The 21963-nt window shown below is 37.5% G+C and overlaps 1 protein-coding gene across 1 annotated transcript in view; it reads right to left on the minus strand.

Annotated features, from left to right (window-relative positions):
* The window catches only part of LOC122801535 (interleukin-1 receptor type 2-like), a 311639-nt gene that overhangs the window by 135930 nt on the left and 153746 nt on the right, over positions 1-21963 (minus strand). Inside the window, exon 6 of the mRNA XM_044070956.1 lies at positions 9469-9531. Coding sequence (XP_043926891.1) covers positions 9469-9531 — 63 coding nt within the window. The remainder of the gene's footprint in view (positions 1-9468; positions 9532-21963) is intronic.

Consider the following 21963-nt stretch of genomic DNA (forward strand, 5'->3'; position numbering starts at 1 on the left):
AGGTGACAACAGCTTCCTTGGAAATCCATTCCAAGGGAATGACCTTAATTATTGGTGGCAAAAATAATACCTTGGACAAACTCTAGACCTCTCATGATAGCAAGAAAGTTCTTGAGGTCATTGATCTGTCATCAGCTCAGATGTGGACACTGCCCAGAATTGGGCAGTTTGTGGTGCTGCAATGCTGCATCAAAGAAGATGTCGATGAACTCTTGCAGATTTTTTTTCCTCACAGCAGCTGGTGGCCAGTATATGAGATTCCTACATTAAAAACACACTTAGATGTGTCATTAAATCCTCCCTCCCACACTTCATGTGCAGACCTACAAAAGATATTCACCAAGCTCCACAACCCCCATGTTAAAGTTAAAATCCAGCCAGATTTTTATAATAAAAGCAAGGTCTCCATCATACAATTTGGAGATTATGTCCAGTTTATTGCTGATGGATCTGATATTTGTAAGTGTGGCCCTACATGGGGCTGAAGGACTCTACATCCCATCAACAAGGTTTTGGGTAGATGGTAGGCTTCTTAAGCATTTTACGATAGCAGAAAAAACCCCTGGCATACCTTTCAACCCAATAGTGAAAGAAATCTGGACAAAACCTAAAATAATGGGGAATAGAGGTCCAAAAATAGAGGCAAATTTTAAGAAATTGCTCATAAACATAGGATTTTGCTAAAATAATTAAATAAAAATAATTTGTGTTAACATGCATTTTGTGAAGAATATGTTTTCTGAAACTCAGACGTATGTCATTACTTAGTGACTTCAGTTTTCAATGACTTCACAGAATTCCACACATTTCATAAGGAATAGACAGAAAATATAAGACAAGTGTGTGGACATTCCATGAAAATCTGGAAAGCTGAGTGATGTGACCGTTGGCCCAATTAGAGCGTCATCCAATGGCAGGACTATGTAGTAAGAAGTAACTGCCTCTCCTTCCTTGTCCAACATAAGTCTCCTGTGCTTATAAAATGTTGAATTGCAGATCCTAGAGGGAAAGAACAGGGAAAGGACCTTCAAGAGTTCCCACATACAGAGCACAGCAGCAACAAATATAGCTACTAGTTAACAAAAGTAATCATCAGCAAATGCTCAAAAAATCCAGAGTAGCACAACTTAAAAAAAAAAAAAAAAAAATAAGAAAAAAAAACAGCCCAAAGACATTCAACAGCTCCTGAAAGTGTTATGTGTGTGTGTGTGCATGCGTGCATGTGTGCGTGTGTGTGTGTGTGTGTGTGTGTGTGTGTGTGTGTGTGTGTGTGTGTGTGTGTTTGTGGATGGTGGGGGCTGGAAACAGCAAGATTACCATTTCTTAAATTCTCCTCTCAATCAAACCTCAAGAGATATACATAGAAGTCAGTACAACTTGTTTGGGACGGTCATTATTTCTCTAATTTCCTCACAATTAAACCTCAGAAGTATTATTCACAGAAGTTCACTGTGGCTTTTGTGGGACCGGGACTGTGTAGTCATTATTTTTTAAAACAAAAATATTTTACTGAAAGAGGTAACAAGCACGACTTAAATAAAACGATCTTTAATAAATAATGTTAGCGCATTTGTCCCCATATAGGCACTTCATCAGACATACAATTACTACAAAACATCACAGTAGAAATACATTTCCCTCCATTACCAAACTTTAAATCCAACCAATCTCCATTCTATGATCATTATGTCATCTCATTACAGACAAATCTATACAATTCTGTGTTCATTCTTATGCCTAACATTGCCTACCTACATATAATAATATATATTTAAAGCACAGAAACTTCTCTTAAGAATATATACAAAAATATATAAAAAAATACCTTGCATTCAATAAGTATTTAATTAAAAGAATTATTGTGTATATCTCCTCTCAAATATGTAGTTTGAGAACATAACAAAATAGCAACATTACTCCAAACAACCCCCTTAAAGATGGTCATTGAAAAATATGTATATGTATAAGAAATGTTTATATATATATATATATATATATATATATATATATATATATATACGTATATAAATATATACATACATATGTACACACACACACACACACATATATATATATATATATATATATGTATAGACTAATATGGAAGTAGATGTGTTGTATGTGTGTGTGGATATATATATATATATATATATATATATATATATATATATATATATATATATATATATATATGTGGGAATAAGGAGGCATATTGCAAACAGGTATCTGAGTTAAAAGGCACAAGTTAAAATATGTTCCTATATTCTGATTGTCAGATGTATGCACAGATGGTGGTAGGTGCCTTTTAGTGGTGGGGTGAACAGGCAAGCTATACAATTTGTGACACCAGTAACTTGAGATATATATGACTGAGGCCATTTATTCATTCACTTACATCCCAATCTAATAAAAGAAGGATACACAATAGGTTATAGGTTCATAGGTTCATAGGTTGGTACTGGGCTATCTGCCCGAAGGCATATATTAGTCCAGCCATGTTGTGCGGTATTCACCGCCCCTTTAGTAGTTCCTTAGACCCTTGTACTAGCAGCTAGTACCCTTGTCTCTATCTAGTAGTGCTGTTGGTGTGATCCCCGGTGTGAACTTTCTGTTACCCATCCACTCATCAAGGTTCCTCTTGAAGAGTGATAGTGAGGGGCTCTGTCTTATGTAGATCGGGACCCTGTTCCATAGTAAGGGAAGTCTCTGCGAAGGGAATCTATCCCTCCAGCATGTTCTATTCATTGTTGTGTTGAGGTTTATATCCCTAGAGTGTGTAGCTCGAGTAGATTTGGTTTTGCTACGATGGAGCATGTTCAACAATTCTGGGTTGGACATGGCTCTGTACGTTAGACAGAGATCGCATCTGAGAAAGTGGTATGCAACAGAGAACAGTCTTAGCTTTTTCAATCATGCTGCATAGGGCAACTGTTTGAGGCCAGTAATCCTCTTGGTTACATACCTTTGTGGTCTCTCCAGCTGCTGGAGATACCTAGCCAGGTACATTCCAATTGGTGCATTGTACTCAATAATGGGTCTGATGAGGGAAGAGTAGAGGGGCACCATTACATCCTTAGATCTTGATGCGAACCCTTTCGTGATCAGATGAGTCACATAGAAGGATTTTCTAACCACTTTGGCAACATGGTTATCAAAGGAAAGCTGACTATCGACTTGGGTCCTTAGATACCTTATTTCTTCTTCAGATTTCAGGGGATTACCTCCTATGTTGTAGTTTGCGGGTACTCTGTTTATTCCAAAGGGAATTACTACGCATTTTTTTGCATTTAGCTTAAGACCATGGCTTTGACACCATGCATCAGTCTCATTTAGGCCCTTCTGGAGGATCTCCATGTCAGCCAGAGACTCTATTATAGCACCCAGTTTGCAGTCGTCCACAGACTTAGTCAGCCACAGCCCTTCCGTGCTTGCCTGTACTTCTGAGAAGTATATGCCAAACAGGAGGGGCCCCAGGACAGAGCCCTGAGGCACATCACTCGTTACTGGTCTGGATTCGGACATAGATCCCGCTACTCTTACTTTATGGGATCTGTCTGAGAGCCAGTTTGCGATCTATCTTGTGACATAAGGGTTTATGCCCAGGCTGGTGAGCTTATCAATAATACCTGAATGGGGAATGGTGTCAAATGCTTTAGCAAGGTCAAGGTAAGCTGTATGTACCTCCTTTCCCTTATCTATAGCCTGAGTAACTGTCTCAAAGAAATCCACCAGGTTCAGGAGGCATGATCTGCCCTTGACGAAGCCGAATTTTGTGGGGTCCAGCAACTGGAGGTTCCCAATCTCTCCATTTATGATTTCCATAATGATTCACTCCATAGCCTTACAGATCAGACTGGTCAGGCTTATTGGTCGGTAGTTCCCAGGGTCAGTTGTGGCCCCACTCTTGTGTAGTGGGACCACCATTGCCGTGCACCATTCTATTGACAAATATCCTGTGGAGAGGCTGAAACTGAACAGGGTATTAAGATGTGGGGTTAATTCCTTTTGGAGCTCGCGTATGACACAGCTTGGGACACCATCTGGTCCCATGGAGGCAGTGTTTTTAGCTTTAGATAGAGCCTTGTTAACCAACGTATCAATAATAATTGGACTTACACAATCCCCTAGAATGGTAATAGGCCCTATAGGTGGTGAGGGGGGGGGGAAGAAATTTGCACTGAACCTGTCAGCCAAGATGTTGGCAATGTCAGAAGGGTCAGTGTATTTTGTTCCATTTTGTACTAGCTCAGAACAGACCTGAGCATTGCCATTTGGGTTTTTGACGTAGCCATTGAAGGCCTTATGGTTTTCCTTGGCATCCTTGGCAACTTTCTTTTCAAAATTAGCTTTAGTTGACTTGATGAGGGCCCTCAATTTCTTACTAATGCTGATCAGGGATGATTTTTCTACTTGAGATTTGGCCCTTTTTTGCATAAGTCTCCTCCTTTTATTGTAAAGTTTGCTTATGGCCGGGGTCCACCAGACTTGTTTCTTCTTGCTTGAGGAAGGAGTCTTGGTTTTTTTTGGGATAGCACGGTCCATGCAATCCTGAAGATGCATATAGAGTGCCTTGGTGTAGGATTCCGCATCCTGGATATCATTAACTATCTTTTTTTTTCTTTTGACACAAACAGACACTGTTTAAAGATACAATTCATGTATCTTTGCAAGCATCTATCTTCTCAGATTATTGGCAACTACGTTTTTGTCAACTTTGATCATTAAGCCTTGGGCACAACGCATTTCTTCCTTGAAAGAAAAAAAATGAACTGGATTTCTTTAGTTAGTCGTGATTTTTGTCCATTCTATAACTGTAATAAAATGCTGGGATAAAAGCTCTAAAATGTACCTCATTTTGTCTAGAATCCCATGGGTCTGAGGTCCAGACAGCCTGCGGACTATCAGCTTACGTCTATTATTTCCTCAGCAGTCAGTACACTGTAGCCATGGCCATTAAGGGAGGGGTGAAAAGATGCAGGAAGATAATGAAGAACAAGAAGGAGTTTCTTTCTTTAGCCACAATTTTTGTTCAGGCCATCTTGGTCTCAAAGGTTTTTTTAAAAAAAAAACTCTTAACATGCAACTCGAGCTCTAGAGCATCTAGAACCCAATGGCTTCTGGGGGTGAGGAGTAGCTGTGACCGCTGGCTTTGTTTGATTATTTCCTCCTCATTTATTAGGTGGAGTCTTAGCTGTTTAGGATGTACTGAAACAAAGCAGGAAAAAACCCGAAGAGTTCGAAACGTATGGGAGAACAAGAAAAAATGTCATTTGAAGGGTGTCATATGACCAAGATGGATGGAAGCAGGGGGCACAATAAGGGTATGTGGGAGGGACGGTGGACAGTGGGCAGGGGTCCCATGGAGTCCTCTTCTTAGGGTTTCATTTCATCAAAGGCCAAAGTCAAAATATTCAGTACTGCAAGGGACTGCCCCATTTCAGCACATCACACAACTTATTAACAAGGTTGGTTATTCTCCCTAAAACATATTATAACACTGTAACATCTGGATAAAAAAGAAACATGCAAGATGCTTGGTTTTGTCAGATTTCTGGTATACAACAATCCTTTTGACTTTGTCTTTTTGATTGCTACATATCATATTCCTGGTTGCATAATAGTGTTAAGCATGCCCTTTTAGAGAGTCCTCAAGCTCTTTAACTTTAATGACTTTGTCCTTGATGAGTGGCACACTGCACAAGTGATGCTACTCTATAACAGTGGCCTTACAACTGACCTGTGTAAAGTCATATCAGTCTTGAAGGCCTAATCTGCAAAACCATGGGGTGTATTATGACTTACCTCAAAATGTGATATCAAGTCTCTTATTTGAATTAACTCCCAACCATTTGCCTTTGTGAAGGATAGATCCTGTCTAGTTAACCTGGGAAACTTCTTCAAAAGGGTTACAGAAGCTGTAGATGGTGTGCATGCAGTGCATGTGGTGTATGTTGACCTGGTGAAAGACTTCAAAACTTGGCCTCATACAAAACCTAATTGCATTTAAAAAAAATTGCCCTCCACATGTGGTAAGATGGATAGCAAACTGGCTGATAGACAGAGCCTGCACAGTGCAATTTGCAGGACCTCATCAGTAAGTATGAATGTGATCAGTGTTATCCCCTTAAGGTTCATTGTTGGCATATCTCCTTTTTGTTTTTACTTCTCTGATCTCTAAGTGGAGAGCCAAGAGCTCTGGCTAACAAACTTTGCAGATGACTGCAAACTGGAGGATAAGTCGCAGTATGACATCCCAACACTTCTGAATGAGCTCCCCCTAGTAAACCCTTGGTGCACTAAAAATGAGCTCAAACTAAATGTTAAAAAGTATAGTATCCCTTTTTGTAGACAATCCCTCTCCCCATTATACTGTATAGCCAACACACAACTACAAAATTAAAAATTTGTCAGGGACCTAGATATGTGGGCTGATAGCTCCCTCTCTTTTGACTATCATCTGACAACAGTTGTCAGGAAATCCTTTTATTTAGCAAATCTTATTACCAAAGGAATATACTCATGGTCTAAAGAGGTAATCACTCCCTTATCTGCATTGATCAGGGATTAGGACAATAATTGAGTATAATGCCCCCTTTGGGATTTATCTCTTTAATCGTATTCAACAATTAGCAAAACTCTAAAGGTTTCTAACCAAAAAGATCACAGGCCTAAAATTCCTGAGCTGTAGAGATATGCTAAAAGCTCTATCCCTTTATTCAGTGTCTTACAGACTTTTGAGGTGAGATCTGTCTCTCTGGTTACACCAATAGAGACCCAGTTGTCCTGGACCTCCTGTTTCTCCACAAGTCCAATATCTCCACCACTACTAGAAACAGGGACCTAAATCTTCATCAGCAGATAAATATTGAATAGTGGATAGGCATGCTTATAAGGCAGTACCTCATAAACCTTTGGAATAAGCTTCTCCTACATGTCACCCAGTGTGATTCACTAGCTTGCTTTAAACAAACTAGTGATTACATTTACTCAGGGCTTTACTGGTATGGCCCACAAGCAAAAGGGAGATACTGCTTGAAGAAGGGCACTGGCAAAGTATGCATGGTCATAAAATGTGTTAGCCTTAGAATATCCATGAATCTAAATTGGTTTTATGGCTTTCTCCCATAGCTTGTTAGGAAATCTCTGCTTACCCCGTAATGATCCTGAATAGCACAAATTGGGTGCAAGAGAATGAATGAATGGATGAATAATTAAATACAGCAAAATGATTAGTACACTGGAAGTCAATCTAGCTTCATTGAAATATATCTCTGTGACAAATTCTGCCTAAAACAGGCTATTAGACAGGAGATACAAAGCCTGTCCTGGTATTCAGTAGATGAAAGGCAATAAACACACAGGTCTGCGGAAATTAAACATACCACTTAAGTGTACAACATATGTACATGAATGTAATGAATGTAATGTCTTTTTGACTTGGGTAAATTGTTATCTTTACTGTTGTTGATCTTGGGTGGTGACTGAGAAGGATCAGCAGACCAGCCTACTTACCTAGTAAACAAACAGCAATCAATAAATAAACTTTCCAGAATTTTGCGGAACATTCCTGATTTTGCCTCATATTTATGTCCTGTCCCTTGTAAACTGTTACATTTTCTGGCAAATCACTCAGGATCATACCTCTCAAATCTCCAGAATGTTACAGAATGTCCAGATTTTTGCCTCATATTTTAGGTCTGTTCTTTTTTTTCTGACAAACCTTTGAGGACTGTTCCCACTAAATAATGAGACATTCGGGTCTGAGACTTCATATCCTTCAGAAAATGCAAGTCAATGTAAAACCAGTTATTCTAAGCAGCTTTCTAAGTTTATGACAGCAATATTTAAACTCTGCCCCTGATTTTGGCCATTTATCCCCCATCATTCTCAGCTTTATCCAAACGTCTTAAGAAAAGTTGAGAGGTATGCAAAGGATTGCAGTCAGTTACTGATGTCCAGACATTAAAATGTAATAGAAGTATGAATCAGAAAATGCATGTTGATGCAAAACCTGTTCTAATAAAGCTTTAAATGAATAAGTAATGTTTAAACATTGTCCCAGGTTTCGAGCCTTTATTCCGCTGTTATGTTTGGCTTTGTCCGAAATCTTTGATGAAAGAAGTTGAGCAGTATACCTCTGAAACACTTGCATAGGCTTTTCCATAGTAACCGTGAGCTTGGGCAGCCAGAACAGGAAGATTTTATTTATTTAACATTTGTTTACCGGTAAAGTCCGACTTGGAACAAAGCCAATTTTCAGTAGAGGCCTAGGGAGGGAGAAATGCTCTAGACTAACTGTAAACATAATCTCTCCAAAGAATAACTTCCCGTTACATAAGACCAGGCACCAGGCTTTGATGCCTTCAGGTTCTTCTGTGGTGACAGTGTTTCCTTGGACACACTTCCTACACTCCCTTCAGTTAACCAGTTTGCCTTCCAGGTGATAGTGTAATGGTTGACTATCGGTGGAGGAATAAGTTATTAAGCAATTAAAATGCTTATTTTACAACATTAGGTGTGATGAGGACAGATTGTTCTGCTAATAAAAAAGATGAATGCAAGGAATGTAGACTTTTTTAAAAACACCAAAAAACTTATAATTATGACTACTGTTTCCCTGCAGGAGCTATTATTTGCACTTCATGTGAATCACCAATTTAGTGTAAATACTGCGTGCCTATATTTAGGTATGTAGTAGGGCACATTTTATAAGGAGATGCAGACCCTGCTAGGTAACACCACAAGATGATTACATTTTTAGACTCTCTATAAATGACATTACTGGGGAAGCTCATATTTGACTGATGTGGACAATAATTGTTAGACACTGATAATTTTCAGTAGCAGAGTCTGGGATAGTGGTATAGTAGCAGACTATTGAAATAGGTGCAGTACAACAGGCAGCTAAAGGATTAATTAAGGAACAAATCAAGTTGTGGCAAACTCCCTGCAGCCACTTTTCAACAAAATGACTTTGAACATCATGGGATTAGTAGTACATATTTTCCAATTTGTGTCATCTCTTCTCCTACTTACTCTTCCAAAACTTACTCTGCATGTGTTTTATTTTGCTATTTCACATTCCTCACTCATATATTCCTTTGATTATTTGTGTTTATGTTTTAATAAACACTACAGTTTCAAAGGATGGCTGGTCTTGGCACACTCAGCCCATATGATATGGTGTTCTTTCTTATGACCTTATCTGTATGATTATAACAAAAAAAAAATCCCAAGTATATTCACCACGCCACAAAAAACAGTTATGTCAACTTCTCTTCCTTACCTGATCAGTAATTGCAGAAAACAAAAATAAATACATTTTCTTGTTATTACATCTGATATTACTTTCTTGCTCTCTCTCTCTGTAATGGATGCATGAGAAAAGGTAGGTCTCACCATCTTGGTATGTTTTACTTTGAAAGTTATTAAATCAGTGCAAAATTTATTATTACTTCTATTCCTTACCAAGGGTAGCAGCAACAGGGTTCATGGTAGGATATATAATCACAGGGGTATTGCGATGTTGTTCTGAAAAACAAAAATATGACAATTACTTAAAAATGTAAAAGTGAGAAGTCATATTTTGACAGTTTAGCTCAAAGAACCAAGACTATCTGCAGCTACTGAGCCTCCTTCTCTAGCTTTATATCCTGAGTGTGTCTCTTTCAGTTTCCATTTGGCTTCTGTGTGGCTCTCAGCAATTCATGCCCCTGGGTCTGCATAGGTTGTCCTCCACTTTAATTAAATTATTTCTTGGGACTGTTGTATGTATGCTTCTGAGTCACACCTGAAAGGAGCCATCCATGCCTAGTAGATTTAATTGGTTAACAAATAAATAAAAGTTCCAAGATTTCAGAAGACAAGCTACGTTCAAGTTAGCAATTAACTGTCTTTGCTACCTGCATGTAAAACATTAATTTTGCTAAGCCCAAGAACTGATTTTATGTTAATTTCTTCATGTGTGCACTGCAGAAGTAACAGGTCATCACATATTTTAGTTCGAATGTGAGCGATCAGACTTCTGTCCATTTTCATTTCTCTGGTAGAATAAAAACTAGATGCAAGGAAACTTGTCTATCGTGGTTTTCTAACTTATGTCCCACAAGATTTATTTATTTATATATTCATTTACATACCCCCTTCCTACTATGTGATATAAATGGGTTCTCTTCCTTTTCAGGAGTAGCAAATGCTATTTTTTAATCTGCTCAAGTATAGTTGTTGAGTGCACCTTTCATAATACATGTTTAATCACTGTGTGTTGTAGCACTGTTTGTGGTTTTGAAATATACTGCTTAGTTTTCACGTCAGGACTCCCATATCTCAGGAAAAAAGTGACCATTTAATCCAAGAATGTTTCACTCCTTCTCCAAATACCTTAGGGTTGTGGTAGCTAAGGAGGTGGGGGTGCATGGGGTGCTTGATCTTCTACAAAAACACCTGCTTTGCATAGGTTGTATAACTGCACAAAATTGCTTCCAGGGTGACCACTTGTCTTTAAATGATATGTTTTCTCAAGTAAGCAATTTTGGGTAATTAAGGCACAGTATTTGTGTTTTGAGGTAATACATTTTGAATAGTTATACTGAAACTGACAGAAGCAACATTAGGACATACATCCAAAACCTAAACTTATTTCCAGTGATACCTCAGGACAGCTGGTACATACATAAATACAAATGTTTCAAGCACAGACATTAATGCCCTTCTAGCCTGCCAATATACGAAAACAGCTGTTCCAATAATAAGTGTCCAGACTGTTCTTAAAAATATCTGAACTAGTGCTTGCTTTAACATAATTTGGTAGTCTGTTCCATGCATCAGCTACTCTGTCAGAGAACCAATTAGTACACTTCTCATTCCTATAGAACCTCCTACATAGGTTGTCTGATGATTCTCTAGTACTTTTTGATAACCCCAAACATTCCCAGAGGTAGTTTCCTCTAAATGGTTCTATAACTATCATTAACCAGTTGGTTAACATGATTAGAAAAATTCAAAGCTGGATTCACCCATATACCCAGGTCCTTAAATGAATCTACAGTTTCAATCACTGTGTGCTGTATTAAATATTCTCCTTTCAATTTATGTCTCCCAAATCTCGTATGTTTAGGTTTTGATGTATTTATGAGCATGTTATTCTCCTGTGCTCAAATGGTCAATTTAGTCAATTTTTTTGTATACAATCTGTAACACGTTTATTTATTTATTTATTTATTTATTTATTTGTAGTTTGTTAACTGAGGAACTCACTGGGTCATGTTGAGCCTGTTTTCAGTGGAGGCCTGAGGAGAGAAGCTCCACGATACAAGAAAAGCAACACAGTACAAGAAAGTACCAACTGAAAGTAGAATTATACAATTACAAAAAATGGGTCATTATTAACAAGCATAGAAATTGAGAAGTGGAGGCTCAGGGGGAACCTCTGTACAGAATGGGGACAGTAACATCATATATTAGCATTATACAGTTCAAAGTTTAGAACTAACCAATTATAAACATGGTTTTTACTCAGCAGTTAGGCAAAGGATAAATTACAAATTTGACAATTTTTTTTTACAGGATACTAGGCAGGAGATAAGGCAACTATAGTGAGGCAAGTGTAGTAAAGAATTAAGAAGTTCATGGGGGAGGGTTATTAGAGGAATTAGAGGATTGGGTGCAATCAGTTTACCCAATTTGAAGTAATCTAAATACAGACTGTAGAACACCTCAGATGAAAAAGATAGGTCTGTAAGACACAATCTAAACAAGTATGGGCCTAGGACAGAGCTCTGTAGGACACACTGACTGTAACCAAGAATTTCACCTGTCCAATTGCCTATTCTATTTGTAAGCCATGCAGCTATCCATCTTACAAAGAGTACATCAATATTCTAATTTATTCATTAGTGTTTTGTGTAAGACCATGTCAGTTAAATGTTAATAAATTACATCACAGCACAATTTTTCATTCATAGCAGTTATTATACAGGCACAGAACATCATATTACAGGTGATAATAGATCTATTTTTAACAGATACATGGTTTCAAGTCCCAGCCTTTCCATTTCTGACAATAACGTATCCATTATTAGCTTTTCCATTACTTTTCCACAACATGAAAGTAGATTTTTGGGTCTGTATGACTCTGTGGTTGTTCTACTCCGCTTTCCCTTAAAGAAAGGTTTAATAAGTGCATGTTTCCAATCTTGAGGAATCTCCCCATATTAATATGACATAGTGAATAATATATATAATGGAACTGTAAGTTCTTGCTGAAGTGTTCTTAGGTCATTATTACTAATTATGTCTCCTCCTTGTGCTTTGTTTGCATCCAGATTGCATAATTCTTTTTCAATATAATCTAATTTAATTTCAGTATCTGAGTTTGCCTAGATGTTACTAGGACAACTTGTCACCCCTTTTGTGGAGTCAAACTGTTTTGCATAAGATTTTGTAACTATATGTATAATCTGTATTTTTTCTGAGAATAAATTTTAGAATCTACACACAGTTTATCAATTTGTATGTCTTTACTCCTTCCACATCTTGTGTATCTATAAAATGGTTTCCTATTATGCTCATTATATTTATATAAATTTCTTCAATTTTTTTTTATCTTCTCTCACACTATGCTTAATTTGTTTGTCCAGCTTGTTTATTTCATTTTTCAAAGTTGTAGTTCAACCTCTTTTCCATTTCTTATATTTTTTTGTCTCTCACCTTAATCAGGTATCTTATTCTTATGGAAATATATCCCTCTGATATTGTACACCTAAATCCTGATGGTAAACATTTTTGTTTGATTTTTTTGCACTAAAACAATTTCACTTTCAAAACTTTCCATAAGCCATCTGCAGTTTTTTCACTGAACGCATCACTCCAATTAGTTTTACATAGTGATTGCTTTGCTTCCATATAATATGTAATTAATCTTCTGTACATTGGTTTAGATTTCAGTTTGACAGAATTATTAAGCAACAAATTAATCTTTATAAACACATGATTATTGCATATCAATGAAGATAAAATATGATATGAAATTGAAGTCATTTCTTTACAATCTGAAGCAATTGTTGTTCCTGAACATACTTTGTGAATAATTTCCCTCCAAATGTTGTTGAATAAATATTATTCCAGTCTGTTTCTTCTCTCCTGTGTTTCATGCAAGAAATGTATGAATTCCTGTAGGTCATCAGCGCTTGACTTTGGTGGTCTATACAAACCAACAATTATTATATGTTCCAGGGTTTATAGGTGCATAGGTTTGTACTAGGCTAATGGCCTTGGAGCCTTTACAAGCCTAGCCCATAGGATTACCCTGGCATCATACCAGCTGACCTTAGTAACAGTGCCTCTGTCGAGTAAAGCCACTGGAGTGATCCCTGGGATGAATTTTCTATTTCCCATCCACTCATCAAGATTTCTCTTGAAGAGGGCCAGTGAGGTGCTCTGCTTGACATGTATGGGAAGTCTATTCCATAGCATGGGCAGTCTCTGGGTTATGAACCTGTCCCTCCAGCATGTTCTGTTGATTGTGCTAATGAGGTTCATGTCTCTGGAGCGTGTGGTGCAGAGAGATTGGGATTTCTTTAGATGTAGCATTTTTAACAGAGCTGGGTCAGACATGGCTTTGTATGTCAAGCAGAGATCGCCTCTAGGTAGGCGATATGAGACAGAGAATAGTTGGAGATTTTTTACTCTGTCCACATAAGGCAAATGTTTAAGGCCGAGGATCCTCTTTGTGAGGTACTTTTGTGGCCTCTCCAGTTGTTGCAGGTGTTTAGTGAGGTGCATGCCAAATGGGGCATTGTACTCGATGATTGGCCTAATGAGGGAAGAGTAGAGGGAGACAATGACCTCTTCCAGGATGCAAAACCCTTAGTAATGAGATGTGCCACACAGAAGGACTTTCTGACCACAGTGGCAATGTGGTGGTCAAAAGAGAGGTTGCTGTCAACCTGTGTCCCCAGACCTCTTATGACATCTTCTGTGTTCAGTGGACTACCATCGATGTGGTAATTCATGGGAACCGGGTTTTTTTCAAAGGGAAAAAGGGTTGTCTTTATTGTTGTAGTTACACAGTCTATAGAACTGGTGATTTCACTGAACATGTAATAATCACAGATTTCATAACTATCTTTAATCCCTATCATAATGCCTCCACCTGATTTTTTGTTAGAATGTCTGTTACAGTAAAAAACATTTATACCCTGACAGAACTGGTATCCAGTCATTGTTCTTTAACCATGTTTCATAAATGATAACAACATCAATCTTGCAGGAACGTAGCAAACTTTCCATTAAAAAAACTTATTATTAATGCTCCTAGCATTAACAACCATCAGAGGTGCATCAAATGTTGCTATCTGTGAACTGTTAAATTTTCACCCTGGCAAAAATCCTGCCTTGTGTTTGTCAAATATTGCAAAATATATGCTGCAAAATTATCTTCCCTGATCTTGACAAATGCATGTCATCCTGTCTGAAAGAGTATGCCCAAAATTAAGTTTGGATGCTATACACATTTCCATTTTTCAAAACGGGACATTTTTTCATGTAGGTATTCATTCAAAAAATATTTCATTCACGATGACCTGACGCTCCTTTCTATATGTGATTTGTAAAAAATATGTCCTGACACCTGTACAAGCTACGCTATCTAAGAGGGCTGTAGGTAATCTCCTAACAGTCAGAGAGTACTTGTGGATGTGACCATTTGAACTCACATGAATAAAAACAGATCTGTACTTCCTTACATTAAGGTGGTCTAATGCTTGTTTCGCATCCTCTATTTTTACTCCTGGTAAATATAACACTATTCTGTACATATGTCATTATCTTCTCTGCAAATGTAAATATCAGTTTCTGTAGTAAATGAATCTCCAGCTACATTTTCTGACCACAGTAGAAGAATCCTCATCTTCTAATTCAGTAATATCTGCTCTATGAATTGTTACAAAGGAATGATCTTCATCACCATTAGTCTTATTAATCCCACTGTTTTTATTGTCCATTACATTTGCAAGCATACAGTTTTCATCCGCTGAATTTGTATATCCACAGCTTGAACCATGTTGTCAATGTCTATCTTTCTCTTTTTTCCTTGCAATAATGTTTTTCATTCCTTCCATGTTCAGTTTTGATTTATTCCTTTTCACCTGTCCCTTGCCTTTTTTTCTACCTTCTCTTTTTGAAAAATGCTGCCTTTTTCTGACTTAAAAATTTTATCATTCCATGTAATCTGTGTGATACATAACAAGGCAGTATCGTTTTAGTATGTATTTTCTTAAGAGACATTTATCAGTTTCTTTTTATTTCTTATTTGTTGTGAACTTCTTCCTTTCTTTATTTTTTTGTTTCCTTCTAAATGCTCTGAATCCTGAGATTGCTGAATTCTTGTATCCATAATTCCAAAGTTGCCAGGGCCATTTTCTTCTTTCATAGGGGTCGAGTGATCTTTACGGAAAACAGACGCATCCTTTCCTAAATGTGTTCTATTTGCTGTTGGTCTAACATTATTTATCTCACCAGTCCAGTCATTAATAAATTTCTCCAAGCTGTGCCGATTGGACACGTGCAATCGTTTTCAGTAAGTCTAGATTTACTACTAATAATGGTAAGCAAATCCTCCAATGTTTGACACGAGGAACACAGATCACATGTGTTATCAGTCATTACCTTTAAATATGCATAGCATTTATTACACACTGTACTAGATATTTGTGCTTTAGAAAATCACTAATGACATGCTCATTAAAGGAATCCATATTCAGCTGCAAATGAATAAAAAATTCTAAAAGAAAATAATAATCAAAACCAGTTACCACAGAATTCAGAGACCGTAAATCAACTTCTATGAGAAAAATCATACAGACACTATAGAACTAAATGTTAAATTAAGTACAGTAAGGTTGATACTCTGACTCAGCTGGGGTGCCTTCTGTGCGGAGTCTGCATGTCCTCCCTGTGGTCGCGTGGGTTTCCTCTGGGTGCTCCAGTTTCCTCCCACATCCCAAAGACATGCTGTAGGTGGATTGGACACTCTAAATTGGCCCTAGGTGTGAGTGTGTGCATGTGTGTGCCTTCTGTGGAAGGTTGGGCACTGGGCTGGCAACTCAACACTGTAAAACTCCACTGCCAATCATGATGCGGACAGGTGATCCGCTGTGGTGACCCCTTACTGGAAAAAAGTCGGAAGAAGAAGAAGGTTGATACTCTGATCATACAAGTTCTGAAAGTCAGACAAAAGCTGGAATTTCTTTACATCACTTGCAAATGTGAGCAGTAGATTCTGCTCACTATCACTCGCAGTCGATGATCAATAAATCATAAGCCAAGACAGGATTGTTTAGATAAGCTCAGGATTCTCCTCTCTGCAGTCTGTGTGACTTTATAGCCTGCTAGGTCCTTTATGGTAGCTAGAGTTTGCCTCTCTAAAACCTATCCCATTCTAACAACTAACAGTAAAAATTAAAGGTAAATCAACAAAATATAAATCAAAGTAAATCTTCTTGTCTACAAGCTATCCCTTCCTTCCTACAAACAGTTGAAAAACAGTGGCAAAAAACAAAATATGAATTCAAATAAAAACTTATCTTACCGAGCTGCTGCACAGTCAAGCACAAACCAGCACAAAATTGTTTAGATAAGCTCTAAAGTGTAAATGGCAGACTGCACGCATCTGTGCACACTGCCATCATTGCTTGTTGAATAGCTTGGAACACAGATCTTTGTACTTTAGTCAGCTTCAGACATTCACAGCTTCTCTCCAACAGTAACCTGGACCCCAGTTCACCCACTCCTATTTATGTGACTCTAACAAAATTGCCTAATGCATATCTTGTTCTCATTTACATCTTGTAATACGAAAGCTCCCCTGTGAACATTCCCTTCCTATTCATTGTTCTAGCTTATGTGTTGTTACTGCTAACTTAGGAGTCTGAAGATTATTGTAGTGTGAAGTATGCTGAGGCATGTACTTATAGACCATACATTTCAAATTACAGGGTTAAATATGAGAGCACATAACTTTAATGTAGCATGCAGGTTTTCTCTTATTTCTATAGCACCTGACAGTTGCTTTGACAATTTCAAGGGACTACAGAGTATAATAATGTTTTCCCATGCTCATACCATATTTAAGGCATTGAGAGACATGTACAGAATAACATCCATAGTAATTATGCTGATTCTGAACTCAGTGTGGAGTCCACTGCAGCAGGAAAAGTGAATTTCTGGCCAGTCTCGTGTTTGCATTGTTTTAAACAATGTACATATGTCTGAATGCTGAGGTGCTGCAGACAAACGGTAGAAATTAAAAGTCATGCAACAACAAATGGGCTTTATGACAAACAGGCAAACAAGTGATAACACCCTCCTTTTAGATACCATTGGAAGACTACTTAATAGGGATAAATGTCCCAGATATGCCCTTACAGTAGATGTAACTAAAGCTTTTGATAGAGTAAACTTACACTTTCTCTTTAATATACTGCCTTTATATGGCTTTCCTCAAGAATCCAAAGACAACCACAAAGCATTCTATAACTATGTCAAGAGTCTAAATGGCAATGCTCAGATCTGCTCTGAGCTAAAACAGAATGGCATTAAATATACTGATCCGAAGGATATTGCCAATATCCTGGCAGATTGATTCAGTGCCAACTTCACCCCCCTCTCACCCCCTAAATGGCCCATCTCAATACCGGAAGATTGCCAAATTCCAGTAATAACGGCCACACAGGTACAAAACGCACTCTCTAAAGCCAAGAATACAGCATCCATGGGACCAGATGACATCCCGGGCTGTGTACTACATGAACTACAATATGAACTGGCACCTCACCTAAGTGTCATGTTTAATCATAGCCTCACCTCAGGTTTCGTGCCCACTGAGTGGCGCAGAGCTACAGTTATCCCAATCCACAAGGGGATCCACCTTGGATCCCGGAAACTACCGTCCCATCAGTCTGACAAGCCTTATCTGCAAGGCCATGGAGCGTATTATCATGGAACTTATAAACAAAGACATTGGCAACCTTCAAACACTGGACCCCACCCAGTTTGGGTTTGTGAAGGGCTGATCTTGTCTCCTGAACCTGATTGACTTCTTTGAATCAGTCTCCAGAGCCATGGACAAGGGTAAGGTGGTCCACACAGCCTATCTAGACCTTGTCAAGGCCTTTGACACCATCCCCCACTCTGGAATCATAGATAAACTTACTAAGTTGGGCATTAATCCCTATGCCACCCAATGGGTTGCTAAATGGCTTACTGATAGAACCCACACTGTAAAAGTAGCCGACTCCAAATCCAGCTCCAGACAAGTGACAAGTGGAGTACCTCAGGGTTCAGTCCTGGGGCCGCTCTTGTTTGGCATCTACTTCTCTGAAGTACAGGTCAACACTAAGGGACTCTGGCTAACAAAGTTTGCAGATGACTGCAAACTGGGAGCCATTATTGAATCCCTAAATGATGTGGATACTCTACAAAAGGGCCTTACAGAATCAGATGCTTGGTGCCAGAGCCATGGGCTCAAGCTCAATGCCAAGAAATGTATTGTTATCCCTTTTGGAAAAAAACATGTATCCATGAATTGCCATATAGGTGGCAGTACACTAAACACAGAAAGTGTGATAAGAGACTTAGGGACACAGGTGGACAGTGGTCTCACTTTCGATAACCACATTGCCACAACAGTCAGGAAATCCTTCTATGTGGCACACCTCATCACGAAGGGCTTTTCATCCAGAAAGAAGGAGGTCATTATCCCACTGTACTCATCCCTCATTAGACCCATTATAGAATACAATGCCCCATTTGGTATGTACCTCTCAAGACATCTGCAACAACTGGAAAGGCCTCAGAAATACCTCACTAAAAGAATCACAGGCCTAAAGCAGATGCCCTATGCTGACCGCCTTAAAAAACTCCAGCTATACTCTGTCGCATATCGTCTACTCAGAGGCAATCTCTGCTTAACATACAAGGCCATGTCAAACCCAGAGCTGTTGGACATGCTACACTTAAAGAAATCCCAATCCCTCAGAGCTACACACTCCAGGGATCTAAACCTTGTCATCACAATAAACAAAACATGCTTGAGGATAGGTTCCTGACCCAGAGACTCCCCAGACTCTGGAATAGATTGCCCATACATGTCAAGCAGAGTGCCTCTTTGGACGTCTTCAAGAGGAACCTTGACGATTGGATGGGAGAAAGGAAATTCACCCCAGGGATCACGTCAGTTGCCCTGCTAGACAGGGGTCCAGGAAAGTAAATAATGTGGGAAGAAATAGCCAGGGAATTGTTATGGCTAGGCTTGTATAGGCCCTAGGGCTGATAGCCTAGTACCAACCTATGAACCTATGAACCTATAATCCATTAAAATGATCCAGGTTCTGTATCAGAAAGCTTCTACCACTATACAGGTAAATAAACTTACAACTAACCCTATACTCTTATCCAATGGTACAAGACAAGGATGTCCTCTTTCGCCATACCTATTTAAGCTTTATCTAGAACCCCTCCTTCTGTTTATTTCACAAAAAACCTTTCATCATATTCCCAGAATCCACAATACAAATCTTATATACTCTGCCTTTGCTGATGATTTAAATATATACTTCCAACTCCCCACTACTGACCTCCCAAAATACTTAAAGTTATTGATGAGTTCTCGGTAGTTTCAAATTATAATTTAAATTTAAACAAGTCACACATATTTCCCCTCAATCATATAGGGCATAAAGAATCGTACTTTCCTATGAGTGAGATCAAAATAAACTACCAGATAAAATATCTAGGAATAATATTTACTTCAGACTTCAAAGATATTATAAACAATAACCTACTAACTACATGGACTAGTATTCAAAATGATATGGATAGATGGAAGACCATTGATATGTCTCTACTGTCAAAAGCTAGTGTTGTCAAGATTAATTTTCTACCAAAAATACTCTTTCAATTAAATGCTACCTTTTCAAATATGGTATCCCAAATCTACCAGAATTAAATATGCAAAACTTGTACTCGCCAAAGATAAGGGGGATTGGGTTTACCAGATTTTAAGCTTTACTATAGTATAATTACTGTATACAGACTAATACAAATAATAAACTATGACTCATATATAAATACTTGGACACCCCAGTGGACCAAAATCTGGTATGAACAGTTGAAATCCCTTGGCTGTAATATCAAATCCTTACCATTCTTGAATTTAAACCAGGCTAGCATATACATGAAGAATTTACACCCACTAATTAAAAACATGATTCTTACAACTCAGAAACTATTTAAATCATTGCAATTACACTTTTGCCCTTATACAACTGTTACATCTAAATCCTAATTTACTAATAAATAATAAACCAGTAAATCTAACAAACTACCCCCTGATAAAAGACTACACAATATGGGATATATACCAATGGAAAGACTCTAACATGGGGCAAATGATACTTGAACTCAAACTTCCTATGAAATATAGTATTATCCTTAACCAACTTCATCATCTTATAAATGCTAAATTCTCACAAATACACACTGAGTTACAGAACATAAATTTAGTTAAATTAATACTTGAAAATCTTGCAATTTAAGGGAAAACAATTTCTAGGACTTATAAAATTGTAATGAGTGCAACACATCAGAATTCTTTATTATTTTCAAACTATTGGCAAACGAAAAATCAATCACTGACTGAAGAAAATAAGAAACTAGCCATTGAAAATGCAATCAAATTCACTCCTTTCAAGAAGCTGTTATATACACAAATTATAGTAATTAACAATCTATATTAGACCTTATCTAAATTAAATAAATTCAATCCTAACTTTTTGCCTATATGTCCCCATTGTCCGGATCAAACAGCTGATATTTTACATGTCATGTGGAACTGTACTAAGATACACAACTTATAGTGTTCCTTGAGAGTAAGATTAGAGAAGATGGGATATGAAAAATCAACCCTTACTTGGGAGACAGCTATGTTGTACATTAATATCAATCAACTCCCCAAAATATTAAAGCATGTCTTTATTACGATGTGTGCCCTTATTAAATTCTTTATTACAAAGAATTGGAATGTCATGTCACCAATTACATGGGAAAATTTTAGCAATCTTGCTATCAAATGTATCTCATCTCACAAATGAATTTATTCAAAAACAAAAAACAAATGCTATTACCAAAAATATTGAGGTTACTTGCTAGATATAATTCTTGACAAATAAAATTTGCCTACAAATTGTCATGAAAAGCTAACCTTTAAAGAAGAAATGAATGTAGTATAACCAGACTTTCTTGCATCTTCTCCCTATTCTTAGTATATGTGTAACTAGATATTTTCCCTAAACATAAAAATAAATGGTTAAATTTCTATTTTTACTTTATATATAGACTATCCCCATTCTAACTATCCCTTATGAGACCAAATGAACATAAGAATTCTCATACTTTACTTGACAATGTAGTGACTTCTTGCGTATATATTGTGTACATATATATATATATATATATATATATATATATATATATATATATATATATGTGTGTGTGTGTGTGTGTGTGTATAATTTTCTCGGAATGAGATTGTTGTCTGTTTTTTTTAGATAGGTATTTGTATTGTTTATTTGTGTTTTTGAGTTACCATATTGTTGTTATTATTTGAAAAAAGAAAATTGAAATAAAGAGATTTTGGAAAAAAAAAAGAAATTAAAAGTCATGGAGAGAGATAGACAGAGAAGATATTATCAAATGAATCAAATCCTAAATGTTGATTTGAATTTTCTAAGCACCATTTATCCTGCAAAGCATGAATGGTGCAGTTGTGTAAGCAAATGTACCATAATGGCAGATGTTTGAATGATCACTGCTGCAGTAGTCTAAGCTATATGGGTTACATCCTACATAGGATTTAACAGCTGGACAGCTTTCAAAACTTCAGGGCACCTTCCACATGCCCAAACT

Source organism: Protopterus annectens, chromosome 5.part0 (genome assembly GCF_019279795.1).
Source record: "Protopterus annectens isolate FY-2018-M chromosome 5.part0, PAN1.0, whole genome shotgun sequence".
Taxonomy (NCBI): domain Eukaryota; kingdom Metazoa; phylum Chordata; order Ceratodontiformes; family Protopteridae; genus Protopterus; species Protopterus annectens.